The sequence below is a fragment of the Canis aureus genome, chromosome 22, assembly GCF_053574225.1.
Source record: "Canis aureus isolate CA01 chromosome 22, VMU_Caureus_v.1.0, whole genome shotgun sequence".
In the NCBI taxonomy this organism is placed as follows: domain Eukaryota; kingdom Metazoa; phylum Chordata; class Mammalia; order Carnivora; family Canidae; genus Canis; species Canis aureus.
The window spans coordinates 13,485,644-13,511,250 of NC_135632.1; the positions used below are offsets into that span (position 1 = coordinate 13,485,644).

General features: G+C 40.1%; 1 protein-coding gene across 10 annotated transcripts in view; it reads left to right on the forward strand.

Moving 5' to 3' along the window:
- Nucleotides 1–25,607, forward strand: part of SLC9A9 (solute carrier family 9 member A9) — a 654,903-nt gene that overhangs the window by 346,276 nt on the left and 283,020 nt on the right. For all 10 annotated transcript variants that reach the window (XM_077864842.1, XM_077864844.1, XM_077864845.1 and 7 more), the window contains 2 exons: nucleotides 9,477–9,620; nucleotides 14,308–14,408. In XM_077864842.1, the coding sequence (XP_077720968.1) occupies nucleotides 9,477–9,620; nucleotides 14,308–14,408 (245 nt within the window). The remainder of the gene's footprint in view (nucleotides 1–9,476; nucleotides 9,621–14,307; nucleotides 14,409–25,607) is intronic.

A 25,607-nucleotide genomic window follows, 5' to 3' on the forward strand; every position in this document is an offset into this window, starting at 1 on the left:
TATCTCAAATTCACTTCCCTCTCAATATGAGGTGTTAGAGAAAATTTTCTCAAAGCCCACAGACTAATTCAATTCTGACAAGACTTTTCAGACTAAATTGCAAAGTAATTTAAGATGTCCTTTCAAAGAAAATGCACACATAATTCATAACAAACCTCCTTTAACTCTTCTTCCCTTTTAACCAATTTTAAACTCAGGGATCTCTTTGTCACCTTAAAGTTGGAACTTAATGGAGCAGAGCCACTTAGGAATCTGTCAAAGGCTTTATTCCATGCTGAAATTTGTAACTGTTCTTGATGTCATTATCAACCCAGCTCCAGCCTAAATCATTTGTGCCTTCATTGTGTCCCCATTGCAGTAAAGTACTGCTCCTTACTCACTGAGTGTTCAGCCATTTCTAATGGCAGGATTTGGGTTAGCACAGAAAGCAAAGCACCCTACATCCCTCTTCTGATATTCCTGAAGGAAGTTGGAAAAATACGTAGTGAATCAGTAACTCTTGGGGTGAGAATTTCCTAGAGGCCACATTATCCAACATATAGTGCATGGAATTTCTCCATAGCACCCTGGAAAGTAATTCTTTCATCTATGCTTAAGTATCTCCAAGGACAGAGAACTCACTACCTTTTCCTAGTACCCATTTCCTTTTGCATCGGATCTAAAAATTAGTAAATTTTGAAATAATATATGAAGTTGAAATCTTTCTCCCTATGGTGTTTTTAGTTTTGGGCCATAGCTTGCCTCTGGAACCCAAAAAACAAGGCCAGTCCTCGACTACATTACAAATGCTTACTGAAACTATTTCTACTAAATTCATCTGCCCTTTAAACTCTCCTCCTTCCTTCCATCTTCCTCTCACCACCCTACTCCTTCTCCTGTGGTTTGCTGTGGTTTGTCAGGTCTCATTTAGATGATGGCATCTAGACTGATGAAGAGAGATCTGGTCTGCCTCAGCCATTGGGGAATACATACAATGGGACCACGCTGTCTCCTGTTCAATTTCTTCTACTTTATTGACACAGACTTCATCTAAAATATTTCATACTACAGCTCTCCCCAATTGCAAGCCCTCCAGTGGCTGCCTGTTTATCCCTAGAAGAATATCTTAAGACCTAAAAATAGCCTGAAAGCTTCCATAAGACCTGGCCCAAGCCCTATCTCCAGCCCTATCTCCCATCACTCTTCCCCCATTCATTTCGCTCCAGCCACATTGCCGCCTTGCAGCAACTCAGACCCACCGAGCAAGTGCTAGCTAGAAAGCAGAGGGTCTAGAAAGCTCACTCTAGTTCTTTTGATTCAGGACTCCACTTAATAATCTTTCTCAGAGAAGACTTTCTTGACCACACTAACTAAAGCAGTTCCCCTATCACTTTGTATCCCATCCCCTTATACTGCTTTGTTTCTTTTCAATCTCTCTCATTAAATCATATATTTATCTGCTTAGCTATTTTTTATGTTATTTTCTCTACTGGAATGTAAGAAACGTGAAATTAGAAGCTTTGTTGTGTTGCTACTTGATCTTTAGTGCTTAGAAAAATATCTGAACATAGTAGATGAGTAGTAAGTATTTGTTGATGGTGTGAATCAGTACATGTAGCATGAGGCTATGTTATTCTGGGGGCAGCTATGACACACCAATTCATACTTGCCACAGAATTCCCCTTGTCTTTTTCTCTTGTGTCAGATGTCAAAATGGCAAAATGAAATTTGTCAAGGATTTGGAAAATCACACCTTGGTATGAATTTGGAATCTCAGGGAGCAAAGTCATTAACTAAATGGTCCTCCAGAAGCTGAAAGAGTTATTAATGTGCCCTCTGCAAACATGGCTCTCCACCCTGCAGGGTTGTTGGCCCTTGGGAAGGTGAAGCCCAACGGTTCTAACTGAAGCTCAGAGGAACTTCTGGCCAGAACCTCTTATTATTAAGAGGCAGCTCTTCTAACCTCCCAGGGTGCCTGGAATGCCCCCAATTCCTGAAGTCATTATGTTTTACAGCAGGTTCTCTTAACAGAGCTTCATTGGCTTTTGGCAGAACATAAGCCAGAATAATGGGCAGGCAGATGCCAGAATGAATTCCAATGTGTACACACAATTCTTGGCCCCATAAAAATCAATTCCTTATTCATAATTAAGCAACTTCTTGAGAAAGGGCAGGTTGGTATAGTTATTAAAAGATAAATAATAGATAAGGATCCACTTGTTTCTGGTTTTTTTTTTTTTTTTTTTTTTCAGGACAAAACATTTTTTAAACACAAAATAGCACTGTAATTAGTTTTCTTCTACTTTGTTTCTTACCTATGACACTCAGGGCCAACTAAACAGAGGAGCTTTTACCAATTTTCATTTCCCCTCTATGTTGTATTTCTTCTTAAAAATGAGGAAACAACTCTAGATAGGGAGAAGAAAACTAGAAGCAACCTGACATAAAGGTCATAAGCTGTGTCATCCTGTGGGCCTTTTCCTGTTTGCCAAGTTGGGTTTGGGGAGCAAAGCTGAAAACAAAAGCTGATAAATGACTCCATACTAAAAAGAGCAGCAGCTTTCTCTAGCAGTTAACGCCTCACCTCCCAACTAGCTTAATTGGCAACAGAATCAGCCTCATTTCCCTCAACCTCCCCACCATCTCTCTTGACTCAAATTGGTATATGAAAGGGATGGGGAGGAGTGGGGTCATCCTTGGAAAGACTACAGTGTTTGAGGTGTCAAGCTGTTCCCTTTATCCAAGGGGGTGCTTCTTCTATCCTAAGTCAAGTGGAAGAGACTGTACTGGAAGGAACCACCCAGTAGGCTGAGGCTGCCTGCAAAAGAGGCCTTGCCAGTTCATTCCCCAGTGGAGAAAAGAGGCTAAAGCCCTCTCAAAAGAAAGTAAAGGAAGGGAATTCTTAGATGTGGTTTCTTGGAGTGGGAGTACACAAGAACATGGGGACTGGCCTAGAGATTTCTAAAAGGAATCAGTTGGAGCAGTCTGTGTCAGCAGGACCTGAAGGCTCTGTGTGTTTAGGGAGTGGTCAAAGTGAACTGGCACAGTGGTCCATGGCCCAATAAAAGGGCTGGAATTCAAAAGAAGGGTGAGAGCCACCATGCTGCCCAGACGGCCCCTGATCTAAGCCATAGGAAAGGACTGGGAATACACATAGCTGGCAGGGCAGATGGAAGATTGAGTGGTCCCTGTGAGGCAGTTCTCAGCAAAATGGAGGTGCTACTGTGTCAGCAGAGGCCTCTAAGAGAGGGACTGAGCAGGAACAAGCTGGACACCCCCCCCCCCCCGCCCCGTGTCTCCTATGACAGGGGACATAGGTGCTCAGAAGAGACTTGGAGGAACACTGCTCCTGCTTCTCCTCCCTTCCAAGTCATCCTGCCTGATGCTCTATAATATTCTGTAGGGAGAAGAAGAATCAATCCTGCTTTGAAGATTTAGGTTTTAAGCTAGACTCTACCAAGTCTTAACAACCGAAAGGAATTGAATAATGGAATTTGGCTAAGACATCATTAGTGGAACTACATACCCCCATAAAGAAGGATTCGACATAGTACAGCTGGAAGCAGTAATTGGAAAAAAATGAAATAAACCACTTTATATATAATCCCAACTAATCAGGAATTCTTTAATAAACTGGTGCCAGCAGTTAGAATTTTTTTTGTTAGGGATTAAGGATTTGGCAAAGAAAATAGTAGGTCCTTTTGTACATCTTTGGCTATAGTAGTCATTTTCTTATTTTTTTCTTTAATGATTACATTAATAAATCATCTGAAATGATTACAATGTGTTTGCTTAATACTTTCCTTTTGAAAGTTTTAGAGGGACATTGATTTCATGCTCACAAAAGAATTGAGACTAGACTAGGGACTAGGAGAAGCAGGTTGTCCCAGTCAGGCACCCGGGATGGAGAGTAGACTGTGGGAGCTGAGAGGACCAATCAGAGGACAGCGTCATAATGAAAGAACAGCTGCCCAAAGCTGGCTGTTGTTGAGTAATTTAAGTGAATAAGTATGAGGCAAAATATTTTAGCAGTAGCAGTGAAAAATAACAAAGTGGATGGTGTTAGAAATCGAATGACCTTCATAAAGATTGTAAGAACCAGGAGAGAGAAGACTTGGTAGGACCCAGAATGGGAAGAAAGCCAGAGTCATGAGTCATGGAGGAGATGGCATTGGTGGCAGTGATGGTGGTACCATTTATAGAACACTTAACCTGCATTTTATCATTTTCATTTCCAGCATAATTGCATTACCTTCTTCTTTTCTTCCTCTTTTTCTTATTTCTTTCTTTTTTCCTCTTCTTCTTCTTCTTCATCTTCTTCTTCTTCTTCATCTTCTTCTTCTTCTTCTTCCTCTTCTTCTTCTTCTTCATCACTAGCATTTATTGAGCATAGGCATCATACACCATTCCACAAAAAAAACAAAACAAAACAAAACGACAATTTGTAAGATCAAATGGTCCCTGACACTCAGCAATCCTAGACCAGATCAGTCCAGTCAGGGTATAAGAGAGACAGGTAATGACACCTCAATTCTGTTTCAGTTGAGGTGCTGATTGGACATCATCTAGTTTGAGATGCTTGTTTTAGAAATAAACCAAACTCTCAGTTCAAAAGAGAGAAAAAGAGAAAGGAAGGAGGAAGAGCAGGAGGAGGAATGGGTTATTTGAAGAAGGATGATTTACTTAAGAAATGCTTGTCTAATTCCTACTATGTTACAGGTGCCACTTCAAGTGTTTTATAAACATTAATTCATTGAATTCTTGTAGCAGCTTCTGTGATAGTTACTACTGTTATCATCCTCATTTTATAGGAAACCAAGTTGCATATAATTTAAGTAAACTTGCTCGAGGTCACACAGGCAGTAAGTAGCAGAATTGAAATTTGAACCCAGATCCCAGATTCAGATTATATGCTCTTAATACTATCTGAGATGCTAGGTAAGTTCCCTGAAGGAACATCATAAAGATGAAAAAAATTGGTTATTGAGAAACTGGAGTTGCGATCCTGTCTATGAATCTTAAATGACACAGTGAGCAACACAATCCTGATTCATGTTGCTTTCATCAAAGGAATTGAGGATATTTCATCCATTTCAAAAATTGTGAATAAAAGATGCTGCACACATTTATTTCTGAGAACGGATACAATATACTATCATCAAACTCATTTTTGCTGAATAATCTATTCCTGAATAGAATGAATCAATAACCTGGACTTATTTCCAATTTATGAGATGAATATTTAAACACCGCTATGTATTTCTGCTCATATCATTTTCAAGGATATTGGTTTTATCTAACTCAAATATTCTTTCCAGAAATATAGGGATTGTAGATCCATCTTTACCAGCTTGTGTTATAAACAGTACCTCTATGAGTAGTGTCCCAAAGAACAAGCACCACACAGGTTAGCAGAAACTCTAATTCCTCTTCTCCTCCTCTCTCCCTTCCCATGTTTGCATCCACAAATGGTCCAAGCATCTCCCTCAGTGCAAGGGAGGATATGTTTTCTTTTCAAGTCCAAAGGTCTGCAACTGCTGGAAAATGCTATTTCTTCCTTTCTTGGGTTGAAGTTGGCAAACTCTGCATATACTACCCAAACCCCTGTTTGTTTCCAGAAAGCACCCTCTGCAGATGCTGCCCTACAATCCAGAGGCTTAGTGTTGCAACTGAAAACCAGAGCCCAAGGAGATTCCTCCTTCACCAGGATTTAGAGCCCAGAGGAATAGCTTCCTAAATCCTAGCAGTCAGGAAAGATGCGACCTCCCTGACCTCTTTACCTGCTTTCTTTACCTCACTCCTCATCAAAAGCCAGAGGGCTTTGCCTACAGAACATCCAGTAGGGGTGCCACTTAACTAAGCTCAAGTTAAAGAATCTCAAGTGTCACCTTCAGTTTAAGCTGATGAACCTAAAAGCACCCACAATATAAATATATAAAGTCATTGCTTACTAAAGAAAATCTTGTATATGATGATTCGTTTCAAGACTAGGATCTGCAAACCTCCTTCTTTCCTGCATTTCTTCTTTCTTTCCTTTCTACTTTCCAGTTATCCTGCCTTTATTCCATTATCCTTTTTGGCCTGCCATGTGCCAGGCACCAATGTGTGTCCTGGACATGCAAAGAGGAAAAAGACACAGGCCAGGCCCAGCAAAGCTTAAGTCTGAGAGCCAGACCTGAAAGCAGATTCCCCTGAGAAGCCCCGAGTCTGGTCATCTAGTGAGATGGGGGAGAGGATGATCTCACCCCATACAGTGCAATCTGCTCTATCTTTGCACAAGGGAAGGTGCTGCCTGTGTTCCGTCCAGGGATGAAATTAAAGGTTCTGGTACCTGAACTTCTACTGCGTTTACAATCAGTGCAGCACTTACTCAACTCTCCTGATCTGGCTTCTTGTTTTCCCTGTTTTCCTCCCAACAAAATAACTTTTTGAAGGAAGAAACAAATCTACATTTTTGAACTCAATAGCTCTATGATCTTAATTTCTCTCTTCATTTCTTTGTTTTATAAAAGAAAAAAGAAAGAAAAGGAAGGATGAAAATACCTGCCCTGTTTACCTGGCAGAAATGTTACAGGATGAAATGAAGTTAGAATGCAGGCATAAAGGGGACAAAATGTTATGTAAATGTGAGGATTTTTGTATATGTTTAATGTGAAATTTAAAGCTGAGCGATGTCATCTCCCCATCTCTACCTCCATAGGTGCCCACATACATGGTCCCTGTGTTCCAACCATAACCATATAATTCTGCCTGGAAGTGCCCTCAACCATCTGCCTTCTTGCCTTTGCTTACACTCTTTCTACTGCCTGAAGTACTCTCTTCCCATCACTGTCTGTTGACTTGCTTCCTTGCTCAAATGCCATCTCCTCTCATCTAAAATAGTGACTCTTGGGGATCCCTGGGTGGCGCAGCGGTTTAGCGCCTGCCTTTGGCCCAGGGCGTGATCCTGGAGACCTGGGATCGAATCCCATATCAGGCTCCCGGTGCATGGAGCCTGCTTCTCCCTCTGCCTGTGTCTCTGCCTCTCTCTCTCTCTCTGTGACTATCATACATAAATAAATAAATATTTAAAAAAAAAAAATAAATAAAATAAAATAGTGACTCTTGCCTCATTTGCACCATTAGATGTTATCTATCTAATCACACTTAGCACCATGACTAGAGCTCATTGTCATCTACATCTTAGGCCTCTGTGCCTGGATATGCCTTGTATATGTTCAATAAAATGTTTTTTGACTCAAATTCTTCTCTTCTCTATGCTCATTCCTGTCTGCCCCCCACCCCCGACACCTTGCACCTAATGTCCCACCAGGACCCTACTGGGTACCCACCCCATTCATCCTGGGAGTTTTAGGGGCAGCAAATTCAACAGACACGTCTTCATAAGACAAGGGAAGTTAAGCTTTTCCCTTAAGTTAAATCAAACATCACAGGGAAGTATATGAAGTTTGTCCGTACCCTTACTGGGTGGGGATCAGAGCCCAGGAAATGAATGTCTCCCAAAATGCAGACCGAGAACCAATGTGGGTACCCAGATGATTGTAGGTGACACACAGGTTAACTTTTTATCAAATGTAATAGTTACATAATCTCATATGTATTAAAAAGAAATAAAATTAGCACATCAAATCTATGGCTTCATAAATATTCTTTAATAAAAGCTCTTGCATTCAAATACAAATGAACTGATTTAAAGGAAAACGTTTCATAAATAATGGAAATTATACATAGTCTTATGGCCAAATGATGTGATGATGATGCTTCAAGGTCAGGAACATAAGACAGAGAAAATTTTTTCTGGAGTGCAGAGGTGGAGATGGGGGTGAGGAGCTACCTTTCTATGGATCAGATCTATTGATGGCCTCAGCAATTAACAGAATTATTCACAGGCTGTGTTACTATGCAGAACTCTTTGTTTGAAAAGCAGAATGCAAATAGAATGTTTTTTCATCACTCTTGTTCCTTCTTTAGAATGAGGAAATATGCTACTGAATGTCAACTCACACATTAAGCTTTGCATTGGGCACCAAGTGTCAAAATGGCCATGGGGTTATACACCCATTCTCAGGACTGTCAGATACAAAGGATCTAAATATGGGTTTGCTCTTCCATTTTTGTCTGCAAAACACAACACTTTACAAAAAGAAAACACTTCAAAGGCAATCCTTTTCTCGCATACATTTCAAGGGCTCCATTTGAGATCCACATTCATCTTCCTTATCCAATTAATGATCAAAGTGGAAGTGTTTGGCCTACTTTAGGGGTTTAAAGACACCCAGGGAAAAACTAAGAACATTTAAAACTACCTTTTTAAAGCCACATATCTTCCTGTAAAAGAGCTGGAATCCATTCCCCCACCCCCTTAACTGGTCTCTAGATACTAAAAGTCAAATAAGGTAGTTAACATGCTCTAATCACCCAAACCATAAAAGATTCCGTTACATCTCTGTAAAATCCAATCTAATCTCAAGTCAGTGTGTCTAGTATACTTCTTGCTTTCTGTACTGCTACAAAGTTCTTCCAGAATTTATTACAAAACTCTTGATTTTCCTGATTGGTTTTAAAGACCTCATATTTAAAATAAAAACTATTAAAAAAAAAAAAAACAACTGAAAAGTTACTTCATTTATCTCCCCAAAGCTACTGGTTCTAGCACATCTGTTCATTTTAATGCTACAATACGGAGTTCATATTTTCTAAAATAGGATGTACCTTGTCCTTCTTATGAATATTCTGGGATTTGAGGGCCTGGTTAAAAAAATAGCAAATGTGGTGTCCTCAAAAATATTTAAGTGAACAGACTGCCTATTGGTGGATTGCTTTTTCTCTATAGAAATAAATCTGTTGGCAGCCACCAGAATTGGGGTATAAAAGATAACCTCGGGCAGCTGCTGCCATTTGTTTCGGTGGGAAAATGAGGGTTTTGTCTTTCCCCAGGGGTTAATACTGTGATGCTCTAAGCATCGTCTGGGCTCTGTTTCTGAAGGGTTACACTGGAGAGGAGGAATGCTTTGTGGTTTATGACAAGATCACAGCAGAATATTTTGTGCACGCTGTGATTTGTATTGCCCATTTGTGCACAGGCCATAAAAGTGCACTTTTTATCAGGAGCATTTGTGAATATATAACAGCACTGAAGACATATGGCCACTAAATAATTCACAGTTATCTATCTCCTCAGCAGATTCCTTATACACCTACCATGTTTTAATGCCTAGTTTGCTCAGAAACAATATTCTTTATGACCCTTCCAATATAAAAATGTTTACTGACTGGCAACAATATATGGATACCATGGGATTGGGCTGTAAGGAAAGGGAAAGCTCTCTACTTTCTCTACCTCTCCCTGTCCTCATCTGTTTCTCCTGAACTCTTCCAACCAGCAGCTAACCTCATAGAAGGTACCCTCCTCAAACGTGGGTGCTAACTTCTGACATCTGGTATTTGGGCCGTAAGAGAGAAGTCACTAATTAACCTTCACCATCTTTTCTTTTCAGTTCTATATCCATTTACAGTCCCAAGGAGAATCCAAATGCATTTGATGCTGCAGCATTCTTCCAGTCCGTGGGGAATTTCCTGGGGATCTTCGCCGGCTCGTTTGCAATGGGGTCTGCATATGCTGTTGTCACCGCACTGATATCCTTTGTGCATGTGTGTGGAAAGCTGGGGACTATTAAGAGCTGTCAGTGTCCCTGGAATGTTTCTGAGGATGGACAACTTCCAGGCCAAGCAAGAAATGGCTAAACAGTCTGATTCAAATGTGATCCAATGCCACTGGAGCCATCTTAGTTCTGAGTCATCTTTGAGGCATAAGTTTGGTAGCAGCAGAGGGGCCCAGGATCTTTCTTGTCCAAGGCCTTTCTAGCACTACTGCTACTGTCTGACCCTAAGATAGCAATAATCTGAAAAATTGCCATGTAGGGAAATAGATGGGCATGGCGCATCAGGATTGGATGTATTAGGGTCAAGAGGGAACCTGAAGATGATCTGAGGTCAAGAACAAGACAAGATTGACTGGGAGTGATTTACTAGGTATTCTCTTCTTCCTTTTCAAACTTCTTTCAATCACTAGCTCATAGGACTGGCTGAGCCAAAGATCACTGTGGGTTTAAGCAAACATCCTTAGTGATTTTACTGAAGGGGATCTACAAGCAGGGCAGAAATGACATGTTTGCCATATCTGGGCAATTGTGTCATCCCATTTCCTCTTTTGTAGTAGTGGGGTGGAAGAATGGTAGAGTTCCTAGAGGATTTGAGCCAGGGAATGAGGCTGGTCTAGTGAGCTGTCTAGTGAACAGTCAGATGGGGAGAAATAGGTCAGAGTTGAGGAAGCAGGCCAGAAAGCCAATGTCAAGTGTGAGGGCTTAACAGAGGCCGTAAAAAGAGGCACAACAAAGGATCAAGGACAAAAGACCTTGGGGAAAAGAGAAGGTGCAAGATGTGTCAGGGCTCTACTAAAGAAAGCAAAATGTTGGATATTTTTTCATGGGGACTGACGCAGTGAACCCTACTCACTGAGCAGCTGCTAAAACACTAGGTTCTACTAAGGGTTTCTTTTTAAATATATATATATATATATATATATATATAATATATAATTACAATAATATATAAATATATAAATAATATATAAATATATATTTATTATATATTTATATATATTGATTGATTCATGAGAGACACAGAGAGAAAGGGAGCCAGAGACACAGGCAGAGGGAGAAGCAGGCTCCACACAGGGAGCCCATGTAGGACTCGATCCCGGGACTCTAGGATCACGCCCTGGGCCGAAGGCAGGCGCTAAACTGCTGAGCCACCCAGGCGTCCCTACTAAGCATTTCTAATATGAGTCAAAGGATAAATAAAATATGACCTTCAATTAGTAACAACCTTGGAAAGACAAGCTCTACAATAAGAGTTGTGTAGAATATTGGTGCTAAACCCATAGCCACCTTATTAGGACTCTAAACATCAAATGTGGATGAGTCCATTGTTTCTGAAATAGTCCAATAGACTCTTGACTAGTCTTATTATTCTGAAAAATAATTTAAAAAGCAATATTTACATACAGAGAGAGATGTAGGCTTGGCCTGAAATATAGATAGGATATAGACAAAAGCTACGTGATAAGCGATTCAGGAGAAAACCAGCATTCATTGAAGTGTGGGGATAGGGCTGGCATGAGAGATGGACGATGTGCCTGAGAGGACCAGAGGGCTCGGAATGGTGAGCAGTGGAAGATGGGGTGACACAGGTGGGTTGGACTCACCTTGTGGAGTCTCTTAGAGTATTATTCAAAGGAGTCTGAGTTTCCTTCTGTAGTCTACCATTAGCTACTGAAGGTTTCTGCTCAGGAGAGTGACATACTGAAAGCCCAGTTTTTAAACAATAAATGAGGAACTAGTTCATAGGATGAGTCAGAAAAGGATTAGAATCAAGAGAAACTGTGATGATGAGCTGTGGAAGAAACATCAAAGAGACTAAAGTTTAGAAGAATCTCTAGGACTTAATGATTAGAAGAGGGGAGACTCAAAGGCCACTCCAAAATTTTGGCCTAGAAACCCTAAAGAGTGTCAACTCCTTTGACAAAGAGATAATGTAACTCAGAAATCTAAGGCTGATCTCTAATAAAAATAACATTAATAATCTAATGATTAATATCAGTACTTACGATACCTAAGGCCTCTCACTATTTGTTTTATACGCTATACCTCACTGACCCTCACAATGACCATGTCACATAGATACTATTTTTATCGGACCCTGAAGCTTAGAAAGGATAAGGTATTACCCAGTGACATACAGCTGTAAATATTAGAGCCAAAATTCAAACCCGGAGATTGAAACTAAGAAACAGACCATGCATTTGATCACTGATCCCTATTGCCTCTTGATTATTAAGTGGAATTATGATGGAGCCCACATGTTGTTTTGCATAAGTAATGGTAATGATGATAGCAACATTTCATAATGTCTAACATGTGTCAAGGCCTTTGTATATATCTCTTCATTTGAATCAACCCTGTAAGATAGGCCATTATTATTCTCACGCTGCACATGAGGAAACTGAGGCTCAAGGAGGTTTAGTTGCTACTCTGGGTCACATATCAGTAAGAGTGAACGCAATTATTATTACTGTAATGTTTGTAGAGAACTTTACCATTTGCCAGCCATTGTCATTAGCATTTTGCTAATGGTTTTTCTCATATAGCTTTTGTAAAAACACTGAGAGGGAGATACTGCTATTATCTCAATTTTACAGCTAAAGAAACTGACACATAAAGGTTAAACAACTTGTCTAAAGCCATACAGCTGAGACATCTCAGGGCTGGGATTTAAACCCAGGGTGGATTTAAACTCCAGAGCCTGCACTGGGTGGAAAAGCTGAAATTGGAGCTCTCTTATGCTCAATATGAACGGACTGTATGGAAACATAAGTAAACAAGTTGGTAAGGAAAGGGGAAAAAATTCCTGGAGATTAGAAGTCTGCCATGAGATTGGAACAAATCTGGAAAAAATGCTGCAGAAATGGAAGAGACAGGGGTTCAGTCTCAGGAGGAAGAGCTGTCATGTAGCACCTGCTGGCCTTGCCTCTCACAAACTCAGGCTGCAAAGGAGATGGGTGCACAGTCATTCCCTCCACCACACTGAGCCTTGACACCTTGTCCATGATGAGGTGGTGCTCCTCCGGGTATAGGCCTGTGAGCTCTATGCAAGCTTGGATCTTGACCCAGAACTAACCTACTTTCTGGAGAAGGTTGAAAGAGAAGAATGTCCTATGTCCTATGTCCTATGTCCACCTCAGCCTTCTCCACAACGAAGTAGAAGAGGGAATTCAGAGGAACAAACCCCACTAAAAACAAAGCCTGCCCTCCCAGTAATAAGAAGGAATGCTGAAAAGGGGCAAAGGGCAACCTGTGTTTTCTTCCAGATAAATAATTGCTTCCAGATCCTTACTGACTCTATTTCCAGAAAAGATGGTTTATGAAACAAATTCATTTAAATCACAAAAAGAGAAAAACGTGCATATTCCTTGTTGCATGCCCAGCACTCTTGTGAGTGCTTAACATGTCATAGCTGGTTTATATAACTAGGAGGTAGGTTGTGTGATTTATCCCCATTTTCAGACAGGGAAACCAAGGCACAAAGTGGTCGAGGGACATGCTGAAGCTGATACAGTGAGGTGGAGTTTGTCTTCCAGAGGCTACACTCCCAATCATGAAGTCACTCTGCCTCTTCTTGACATTTTGTGCTTTCTAAAATTTTGCAAGACATTTTAAATATACCTCATCTAATTTTATTCTCCACACCTGGGTGAGTAGGTATTATGCTCATTGACAATTCACACAGGATAGAAATGAGGCTCAGAGAGGTTAATACATTGCTCAGAAATCACACAGCCAGTGACCAGCAGAGTCAAGACTCCAATCTTGGTCTTCCACCCCAGGGGTCATGCTTTTTTGCTTCCCCGCCCCTCTGCTAACCATCTCTTAATGTGCAATCTCTTTAGATGTTTGTCTTGAAGCATAAAAATGCAACACGACATCTCATTTGTCAGGGCATTTTTTTCCCTAGCTGTGGGCACAGTTGCAATGTAACCCTTTTCTATGGATCACATATTCCTAATCATCTTCCCATAACCCATTCTCTGCATGATTTGGATCAGACCACTCTTCTCTTGCTCTCTGTGCAGTTTATAGGCTATTGACCAAGTGTCATCCCAGCCAAAATGAACCATTGCCTCCCGAAGGGCTTCTTGCCTGACCTAGAAATAATATACCTGTCCTCTATCCTACTTATACTAAGATGGCCCCAGTAGTTTCCCTATCACTGAACATAAATGTCCCTCCTGATCCTATTTCCATCCTCAAGAGAGGAGTCTTTTCAGGTGATCTGTCCACAGACTCTCACTCCCCAGGGGGCAGTGGCCTCCTTTGGTGCTGACGCACTTGCAGCAAGTCACTGAGCCTCTGCTCTCCGTCCATGGCTCTGTTTTCCTGATGTGCTGCAGTCCCCGAGGGGACACGCCCCAAGGGCCAGGGCCAAATTCAAGAGGCTCCGTACCCACAGTGAGCCGATGCTATCTTCTTACTTAGCAAGACACCTTTCTGTGACCTGAATACAGCTTTGCATTTTTAGTGGAGTGCTGACCCCCTAACGAAGCCTGGAACTCAAGCTGGCCTTCAGCACAGTCCCAATGAGAGTGACAGTCTGAAAATCGGTTCCCTTACCCTAAAACCATCTCACCCAGATTTCATTTTCCTCAGCCAAGGAGGAGAGGTAGCTGTAAAAGCATTTGTTGTTTCCCTTAACCTGTCTTTGTCACTTGACCAAATTTACCAAACTGTGCGAGTTCCCCATGCTGGAAACAGGCCTGTTTTTCCTCCTGTCGTGGAGCGCCTTCCTGTCTGCTGAGGCCGCAGGCCTGACAGGTCAGTGCTGCCTCCTGCACAGCGGGCTGGGTGTGTGAGGCGCCTGTGTGCTCCCAGAGGCTCCCCTCCCTGACGCTTCTACGGGGTTGGGTCTGAATCAGCCTTTCCTGGGTACCCTGAGGAGAAAAACACAATAATTCATCCATTCTGTACGCAACAACTTAACGGGAAAGTCTCCAGAATGACATTTCCTCTTCTCTCCTGGCTGGGCGGGAGGGGATGTTAAAACCTACAAATGACTGATTTATAGAGGTGATGGATGACTTTATAAATGGAAGTCTACTCAGCTGCTTTGCAGAAAAGGGTGCTGGTTTGCCGTTGGCTGCTAATGGCGAGCACCCGGGTAAGCAGCCTCTCTGGGGTGTGCACATTTCCACACACATCAGTGTGGAGAATCCTTGTCTGCAAAGAAACAAAGAGCTGATGTGGCGGGGCTACAGTGTAGTACCTCTTCCCACAAGAAGTCTACATATAGAATCTCTGAGGTGGATCAGTTAATAGAGAAAGGGGCAGCCCCTGATGTCCCAAGGGATCCTGTGATCTGGATTCGGCAATTAGATTGCCTTTCTGCAACAGTGAGGATTTGCGCTTGGATAGCTGCAACGATTGGGTGCTTTTCCACCTAGAAGAATCACTGTGGCTCTGAGCAAAATGTCAAAGCTGCTTCTGTCCTTTGGCCTAGTTCCCTGCTCCTTCCAGGTTTCAATCCTGGATCCCTTGCTGCTCACTACTGTCATCTTAATTGACATTCAAGCGGTGAGACTGGCCTCCTCCGCCCCTCAATTATTAACTGGGAACAAAGTATTCCTCTCTGGGTATTTACATGTTATTAGGTGGTACTTTAAGTATAATTAATAATAATAGAAGTTGACGTATATTGACGGAGTACCGTGAGCCAAGCACTAGCTTCCCGCCTCTCATGGACATTCTTATTAATTCCCAGACCTAAGACTCAAAATTAGGGCCTACACTCGTTACTGGGTCAACAGTAAGTAGTGGAGCTGGGATTTCAAACTAGGAGATCTGATTCCAGAGCTAGACTCTTGAGGAGCAAGTGTTGCTGCCTTGAATGAAACTACATTTGTGGACTATCAAGCAAGCCTTCATGAGGAGGAAGATATTTGGGGTCTCAGGAGCCTGCCTGGTCCACATGCCCATAGACTGGTTTGGCTCTCCTGTGAAAGGCATGGCAAATCTTTCTTGTAATGATAACCTGTCTTTCTGGGCAGCTGACCCAACTTACTGCAGAGTCACAGGGGCCACCCTGTTCCCACAGGCTTTGAAGGCGTCTGTTGCTGATGCAGAAAGCCATCTGCCAGTTCTTAGGAGACTTATGAAAGCTACATTGTCAGAGTCCGCCCTATGGGCCCTTGTATCTAAATCAATGTCTGTTATGGTAGTGTCTTCTCTTGTTATGAGGGAGGTTGCTGAAGAGCTTATTCATTCCAGAGAAAAGGAACAACAGTGTCCCTTAAATTAAAAAATAAAGGTATAAAATTTATATCAGCCATTCAAAATAATTTTGGTTCCCTTTCCTCCATATTCCATGCCCTTTTCAGCCCTCATCGTTTTGTAAAATGATGTAAGTAATGTTAACAGTAAGAACACATATTTGACCTTCTAAAAAAGTAAAAAAAGTATCTTAACTCACCTGATATTTTTTAGTCTATGTTGAATATTGTAATAAACACACACACACACACATGCACACACACACCCCAGTACCTCAAAGCTGCTTATTTTTATGTGTGAAAATTGCCTTTTTATTTCCTGGTCCGTTTCAGCAAGATCTTGTTTTATTAACTATTTAAAGGTTACAGTCCATGTATAAATGGCTAGTTTACCTGTACCTTGCTCTTTTGCCACCCCTTTCAACCTGATATTCTTATTGGATGGCACACAGACTACCCCTAGAGAGCCAGCATCATGGGATAGGTGAATACAGGTGTGGGCCGCAGAAGCAGACCCAAGAGCCCATGGCTGCACCCAAGGGGCACACTCGCTCCAGAGCACTACTCCAGAGTAAGCAATGTGTCTAATAGGCATTTGATACAAACCGAACTCTAGGTGTAAGCATTTTCTACTGTCATATACCAAGCCTGCTTAGTCTAAATTACTTATGTATTTGTTTGTTTATTATCTAATCCTTGCTTCTTTCCAAATTGGATTTGAGACAACTCATAACATGAGGCATGCATATCATGGGACCATTTAGTTGAGAGTAAATACTCAAGTGCTTTGGGATAGAGTTTTTCTGCAAAATTAGACAGCTGTTTGTTGCTGTGGTTTGGCAATAAATATAGCTCTGAGCTTTCTGGCAGCCAAAGCCAAAAGGGAAACATGATGAGTTATATAGGAATAATAGAGCATTATAAAAAGAAATCATACTTATTTACAAAAATGGGCAAACTTCTTTTCTGGCACTAAAATTTTAGGGGAATTTATCACATGTATCCTCGTATAAGGGACCTTTGAATGCTGCAGTGGACACTATATTTAGTAATACTTTTAAGGGGGACACCTGGGTGGCTCAGGGTGTGATCCCAGGGCTCCCAGATGGAGTCCCACATCAGGCTCCCCACAGGAGCCTGCTTCTCCCTCTGCCTATGTCTCTGCTTCTCTCTCTGTCTCTCATGAATAAATAAAATCTAAAAAAAAATACCTTTAAGGAAGATGGAGATACACTCTTCGCAAAGTCATTTCTCATTTCAACCTTCAGTGAAATCTGAGGGAATGGTATCAAATCATAATTATCTAAGGGTGTGTCTGGTAATGATATAATCTTTTTAGTTCTAACCCACCCACAACTAAACCAAGGTATTGGAAGCCTAAAATCTAGAAAACATTTTAAAAAGTCCTTAACAAATGAATACATGGCAATGACTATAAAGAACTAAGTGTAATAAACTATTAAGCCATTTATGAGTAGTTATGGAGGGAAGCAGCATCATGGAGCCTGTCCGGGTTCACGAACAGCACATCATGTAGGTCCGAGGGATGGGATGGGGCAACATGCATTGGTTTCTCAGCAGAATTCCCTGAGCCCTGACATTTCAAAGTGGTGCTCAAGGATGCCCACCAAGTGAGCAGGGCTCTCAGCTTGCCACCCCTACACTATCCCTTTTATGGATTCCAAGAATTGGGTTTTCACATAAGATTTTATTTTTAAAAAAGGATTTCTGTTGTTTTAAACAAAGTCCATCTGTTTTAAGAAACAAATTTTTGTTTTTTCTTACGACCAAGTAATGTGTAAACATCATAGACAATTTAGGAAGTGTAAATTCACAGAAGGAAATCGAATTGGAATCATCTGTTTTCTTATTACCTATTAATCGCTATTGTTAATATTTGTCTGAATACATCTAATTATATGCATATCCGTACACTTCAGTAAATATGTACATGCAGGTATGAATGTAATCATACTTCTTAAATTTTAAGTAACTTGCTTCTTTTCACTCAAGGATTTATAATGACTTTTTCACAACATTTTTCATCTGTATTATTTAATGGCTGCTTAATATGATATCATACCAACTTGCCACAATTTATTCAATGCTCCTTTTGATTGTTTATAGTTTTCGGTATTATTAATATGATTGCAATGGTTATCCTTTTATTTTTTTTTAATTTTTATTTATTTATGATAGTCACAGAGAGAGAGAGAGGCAGAGACATAGGCAGAGGGAGAAGCAGGCTCCATGCAGGGAGCCCGACATGGGATTCGATCCCGAGTCTCCAGGATCGCGCCCTGGGCCAAAGGCAGGCGCCAAACCGCTGCGCCACCCAGGGATCCCCTGGTTATCCTTTTAGATTGATGTATGCATTTCTATTGCCGGATGAATAGAAAGGCTAACATTTTAATGCCTTGGAAAATTCACCCAAATTGTTCTCCAGAAAATTTGTGACCCTTTATACTTCCACAAATAATGAAAGAGAACTCATTTACTCATATCTTTACTACCCTAAATCGTACCCATCCCTGCTAATATGAAATCAATTTCTATTTCATTGTGATTTACATTTATTTTTTAAAAGATTTTATTTATTTATTCATGAGAGAGACACAGAGAGAGCAAGCCAGAGACTTAGGCAGAGGAAGAAGCAGGCTGCCTGTAGGGAGCCCAATGCGGGACTCAATCCCAGGACCCTGGGATCACGACCGGAGCCAAAAACAGATGCTCAACCACTGAGCCACCCAGGTGCCCCTGTGATTTACATTTATTATATTTGTTCTGAGGAAAGCATTCTAGTGACATGTCATTGGCAATTTCTATTTCTCTTTTGCTGAACTCCCTGTTTCTGTCCTACTCCTTTTCCCTACTGAGATGCTTGTTTGTCATATTAATTTTAGGAGCTTTTTATTTATTTAGAAAATTAACCTTTTGGCTGCCATGTAAGCTATAAATATTTTCCAATTTGTGGTTTTATCTCTTAAATATATTACATTTTGTTGGCTTAGTAAGGGAAAGGGATAGTATGGACATTTTCAAGTTTATGTGGTTAATTTTATCTCCTTAGAAAGCTCAAGGCTTTATTAATTTTTGCATAGAAAGCCTAAGTGTTTATTAATGATAATGCATACTTTCTTTTACGAGTCTTGTTTTATGAATCCAACTGGAATTTGTTTTGATATGTAGTACAGGAGATAGCAGGAACTTGATTATCTTCCTAGAAGATACGTTCCATTTGTCCTAACACCCTTCAATTATAACCTATGTATTTATAATATAATGTCCATGTCTATAGGTACATAAACGTATATATATATGTTCTGGGTTTTCTATTGCACCACTTTGGTCTTCACTGTTTTAATCATTTAAGCTTCATTGTTCATCTTAATATCCAGTGGATCAATGCCTCACCCTTCCTTGCCCATTTTCAAGAGCTTCTTTGCTGTACTCACATATTTATTATTCCAGATGGACTTGAAAATAACTTTGTTAGGTTTCAAGCAGAAAATGACTGAGATTATGATTGCAGTTGCATTAAATTTTTAGATTAATTTGAGAAGTGGTGTTTTTACAATGTTGAGTCTTCCCACCCAGGAATATGTTATGTCTCTCCATTTATTCAAGTCATCTTTTATGGCCCTTAGTAAATTTTTATAGTTGTCTTCACATTCAACCTACAAATTTCATGTTAAGTACTTTTTAACTATTTTATATTTGAGGATATTATGATGAATCAAAACCTTTTCCATTATAGTTTCCAACTGGTTACTGTTTATTTACGCGCACCCAGACTTCACTAGGCATTTGGATTTATTCTCTCTGTAGTTCTGAAATCTAGAACTCGAGCTGATGTGTAGAATCAGGATTGATAGGCCAAAGTTGCATCAGACTATCAGGTCCTCCAGGGCTCTATCAGCACCAGAAGTATGGCTGAAGCATTCTGAGCTCATTATCTTTTGAGCAATAGAATGGATGATTTTAGCTTGACAAGAGGAAACATTTCCAAAATCTGAATAAAAGACTGCTTTATAAGATAATGAGTGCCCTGTGCCTGATAATATATGGAAGATTATATATGTCCACTGGTCAGGATATTCCAGGGCAGATTCATACTTCAACTAAAAAATGTATCATAAATTACATTAATCTGCAATTTCATTTTCCTAATTATTAAGCTAAAATAGAAACATGTAGACCTGAGGAAACAAGAGCCTAGTTGAGAGGAATATAGTAGACATATGTTGATTTGGACTGCCCAGCAATCATTCTTATTTTCACAGGTAATAGCATCCTGATGTTGCTTAGGAAACTGTCCCTCCTCTATCAGATACCATCTTGTTGATCAAGGTGTCTCATCCTCCCCTGCCAAAGAGAACAAGACTTTAGAAGGAAGGTCAGTCAGACACTCTTTCCCTAGGATGTGATCCTTTAGGAGGGATATAGAAGGAAGTGTGACTGTTGGCACCTGTTCTTTCCAACAACAAAGCCCTATTGGACCCCCCCTATTTACCCCTGACACAGATTCCTGGGGCTGCCTTTGTGCATGTTTTCTGAGAGCTATCACTCTTCTCTCCAGTAAATTCTTTTCTGATTACAGTAGCCAGAATTAGTGTTTATTGCTTGCAAACCAAGAATCCTAACTGGTACAAGGGAAGGAATAATCCATGATGTATTTCCACAAATGAAACTAAATAACTTGGTGACAGAACAGAAGGGGAAAGAAGCTCAAAGGCAGTGGAGCCTCTAGACTAGGACACTTGGGACTCTCTTATGCCAGATGCACAGGGATAGGCAAACCAAAAGGATCAAGCTTTTGAAGACAGTTTGCACAGTGTTCATTATCATTTTTGATTCAGCTTCTTATAAGATTCGTTCTGAACACTTCAGTGTGAGGGGGGGCTTGCTCATTACCACATCTTCTGCTTTCACGTTCAGTTTTACTAATTTGATGATGATCATTTGATTTATTTTGATTATCTTTCACTTCAAGGGCCACATTTGCAACCGCCTCGTCCCAGTCACTTGGAAATTGCACCTGCAAGTGTTCAATAGTCACATAGAAGAACTTAGTTTTATGGAAACAAGTGGCTTTTAGACATGCAAATGAAGGCTGGCATTTCAATTACCCAGAAGTTTGATTCTCTGGTGTTGGAAACATACAAGTGCGGTTTGAGAAAACTTTTATGTGGGAGAACTGGGCAAAATGTCAAATGCAAGTGAGGAGTCTTTCTAGACGATAAGGGTGTAGAGATAGAAATGGACTTTAGGGAGTTCTTACATGCCAGGAGAGCAGAGAAAGAGAATGTATAAGGATGGGTCTGCCCTACTTACAAAATCAGCCACTTTAGGGGTATGTCTCTGGGTTCTGGCTCTTCGGCTTGCTTGCTGAGGGATGGGAATAAGTCATCCTATCAATTGGTATCTCAATTTTCTTTACTACAAAGTAAGAGGATTTTATTACTTTGTAATAGAAGGATATTGTACATGTACAAAATGTGGCTTCTGAGTAAATACATGACCCCAAGGTATTCTCTCTACGAGGCACCTGGTACACATGCATACCTAATTTCTAATCAGATAGAATTTTTCTTGTGCAGACTTCTATTTTCTAGAAGTCATTAGGTTACTGAGCTTTTATTTTAAATTGAATATTGAAAATAGTTCAGCAGTATTATTTATAGCATAATCTGTAATGGAATTGAATCCTGTCATCGAAGCCGCTTTTCAGTTTATAAAGATAACCAAAAAGCACAGCTGCATAGGCTGTTTGAAGACTCATTTTTATAATCTGTTTCCCCACTGAGACTTTGGGGGTCAGGTTTTTGCCAGAAGCAAACTTTCAGGGACTGTCATTAAACACCCGAAGAGTAAGATTTCTAATGGCAACATTGACACCGTGTCTAATGATTTCTCTGCTTCCAGGTACTGCTGTAATAAAGGCAGCTTCCATTTTTAGATTCCTGGGGCATATTTTATGTCCATTCAAGGCAAAGGCAGGAGAGGGAGGCCCTCAGTTTCTCATGCAAGAAGTTAAATAGAATACCTCGCTATTTACTCATCTTAGAATGAACCCTATCTAAGAAAATAAACACATAAAAACCTGAAAGAAAAAAAGTCTGATTATTAAGTAATGCTTTTGGACTTTCTGGTCTGATTCTAGACAGTAAGAAGCTCTGAAAAGTTTTTTAAATGTAGTAGGGTGAGAATGTATGATGTTGTGGCCCATTTCCTAGGGAACTGACCAAGATGTCTGAAAAAAGCATGCAACACACAGATATCAGGTATGACATAAACACTTAATTCATCTCAATCCCATCACTCAGGCATGTTCTCCTATTGGTCTCAAATGACAAGGGCCTAATTACATTATCATGAGAAGGAAAAGTTGACACTTGGAAGTTCAGGTTCTGCTTATCAGGTCAATTCTTGATAGGCTTTTGTAGAGTACGTAGTCAGAAAAGGAAACTTGGGAAAGTCTTTCTTATTTACAATAGACAAGGAAGAAAGATTTCCAAATGAAATGACTATTACTGGATGTGTTGAGACTGCTCCATATGAGTAAGTTTGGCTTATTACTTCTTATCTCCATCGTCTCTCAGCTTGGAAAAATTTTGTCTGAAACTCTCAAGAAGGCTTTAGCTTAGAGGTGAATGTGTTCCATTTGGCTTGCCAGTGATGCATTGCATGACTTGATGGAAAATATATTTCCAGATCTTCGTAAATAAAACAAATCACTGGGAGGGGACTTGGTTTGAGTTGCTTTTTAAAACAAATCTAGCCAGTTTCAGCTTCTAAGGACATGTCATTAGCTGACATCTCTTAAAACTGCTCATGCTATCCTATTGACAGAACCATGTGAATCCAACTTAATTAGCCAACAATTCATCAACAAATGAGGTGCGTTGAGTGTTTTCCAAGCCAAAAATAAAATCTGGAGGCTCAGAATATTAGGCATTCAAACTATAGTAATAGGCACCCAAAATTCTCAAGGGGATTAGTTAACCAACACACTGAACCAAGGGCAAACATGCAACGTTGCCGTCTCAATAAACACAGGTGTAACGTACATCTCCTCGCATAATAACTCATTAACTCACACCTGCACTTTCTTGAACTGAATAGCTCATCATTTCAATATTCAAACAACCTTGCACATGTAACTTAAGTAGTGGACAAATTTACCCCGGCTTTTTTCACTGTAAATATTTTCAGTCATTGTTTAATGCCTTCCTCATGGTGCCAGGAGGCATAGGAGCCAAAGAAAAAGAAAGTTCGTTCTCAAAAACCCATTTTCTTTACAGATAGAAAATTGTTAGAAGATAGATGGCACAAATATATAACATACAGGTGAAGGATAAGGTAAGAGTCAGGGATAATTCCTAGACCCCAGTATCAACTTGATCAATGGTTCATTCCACCAAAATGGGGAATATAAATGAATAAATATATGCAATAGAAAAAGGGACACAGAAATTATTTCATCCAAAAGTCTTCTGGATTCTATGAAAATGTAGAAACTACATGGAAGAGTATGATGGGAAATTGGACACGGACATCTTGGGTCAGGTTGTTCGTTAGAGGGTTAGGTGACTTTGGTGAAAGTGTGTTAGCTGACTCCAAGGAAATGAAAACTGAAAAGAGAGTAAGCTGATGAACACCAAGGCTTGAGATGGAATGTCAAGGATATAAGTGAAAACGTGTTTTTCTTCTTCTGCAGATCCCAACTTAATTTGCATAAAGACCCTCTGCTAAATTTTGAAGGAGATTTTTGTTTTAAATGGAAATTTATAAACCTTGCAACATAGACAGGAAGTAACTCTTAAATGCATGCCTACACTGCATTGGAGAAACCAGAAACAAGAACATAGATTCGTGCTGCCTTCTGTATTGATGTTATATTCCACAGATTCATGATTAATCTGCCAACTGTGGTGTTGCCAAATATGGTGAACTAGACAGTAATTGTACTCTTTGGAAACTTGGAATCTTTCATATTCCCTGAAGGAGTTTTCCATTTCTTTAAAATCCTTAACTTCTCAGTTCCAGGTTCACATTCAGCAGTGGTGGTAGGAAACCTGTCAGAAATGTCTCTTTTTACTAGATCAAAGATAAATAAAAGCGTGGCATGGAAAAATAACCCATCAACTTTAAAACCCCTCAGAGTACAATCTGAGAGCAAGACACATTTTTTCTTTCTCTCTCGCTCTCTTTCTGTGTTCTGATAATATAATCAATATATCCTGTCCAAAAATGCAATATTCTTCAGTCTTAGAAACCCCTCAAGTCTCCATTTAATGTCAAAGAAAATCATGCTCCTTGTGACAGACGTTTATTTTTCAGCCTCTGTATCTGAAGGCTTCATCAACTTTTAATGAAAAAAGAACTACTGAATAATGTTATCAGTAACCAAGACTGTAGGTGACAATATTCTTGAATAAGAAAATTTAAATATTAGAAGAAAATGGACCCGGCCACTAATAAATCCAGATAAACATCTATTTGTATGTGAGGATCAAAAACTAATTTCTCTTGCATTCTCTTTTTCAAAATTTTTTAAAATGGAGATTCATTCTTTTGACCAACCTGCATTTCCGCACCCAACGTCTGTGGGCACTGTTATGGGAGTGCAAAGAGGGAGGGTGTTCACCCAGGGCTGGAGATGCTCTAGGTCAAGGGACCTGGTAATCGGTAATTGAGCTGACAGGAAGTCAATGTGAGGCTGTGGGACCCCGGGTAATTCTTCAGTTCCATATATGCAGACCTTGAAGCCAATGTAAAAACTGAGCCACTCAGATCACAGACATTTAAGACTGAAAAGTGCTTAGAGATCATTTAGAGCAGCGTTTGCCGGAGTTCCTTGACCCTATTGACAAAAAAAAAAAAAAAAAAAAAGCTTTATCATGAACCTATCTGCACAAAAAGGTAATTTTTTGCCCACAGAGTTACTTACATACTTTAGAATACACAAAAATTCTTTCTAATTAAAAACTGACATTTTTATATTTTCTTCCATCTTTCAGTGGGTTTTCTTTTATATTCCAATTTGATGAATACTAATGCAGACCATCTTCTTTAATTCATTGAAAAGAAAACAATGGACCAGGTGATGCGTTTAAATTGCCCCAGTTATGCAACTCAGTGGATGAACTGTGATCAGATAGGTCCCGGGCCCCTTGATGTCCAATGTCGTACATTTTTCCTTATATAATTTACAGCTACACACTGAACCTTGATCATGCAAGCTTAATATACATATACAATATTTAGTAGTACTAATGCTTTCTGAAAGGGTCCAGAAACGGGAATCAAGGATAACAGTGTACATGGCACTCTGTTAACCATAAGGTGTTAATTGTCCTATGAAAATTGATCTCTGTGGCAAGAATGTACTTGCCAGCAGAATCATTATTTTTCCCAAAGAATTATGGAGCTCCTCATGCTGTTTCCTAAATTTCTTTGCTTGCCAATTAATTTGAATTTAGCTGTGTACCTCTTTGTGGTTTCTCAAACAGCTCTTTTAGCTAGTGTCATAAAGTATCGGTTCTAGTTCTTACTTCAAATTGCATAAATGAGTCCCTGCCACCAGCCCTTCAGCGATCTTGTACACCACTAAAGTTCCACTGTGCAGACAGCTTTGAAAGGCAATCTTGAGTATACACACGAGGCAGGAAGTATTATTATTATTTTCTCTAGGCCACTTCTTGATTTCTTTCAGACCTCCTTTTTATTTTAGGTCTCGGCTATT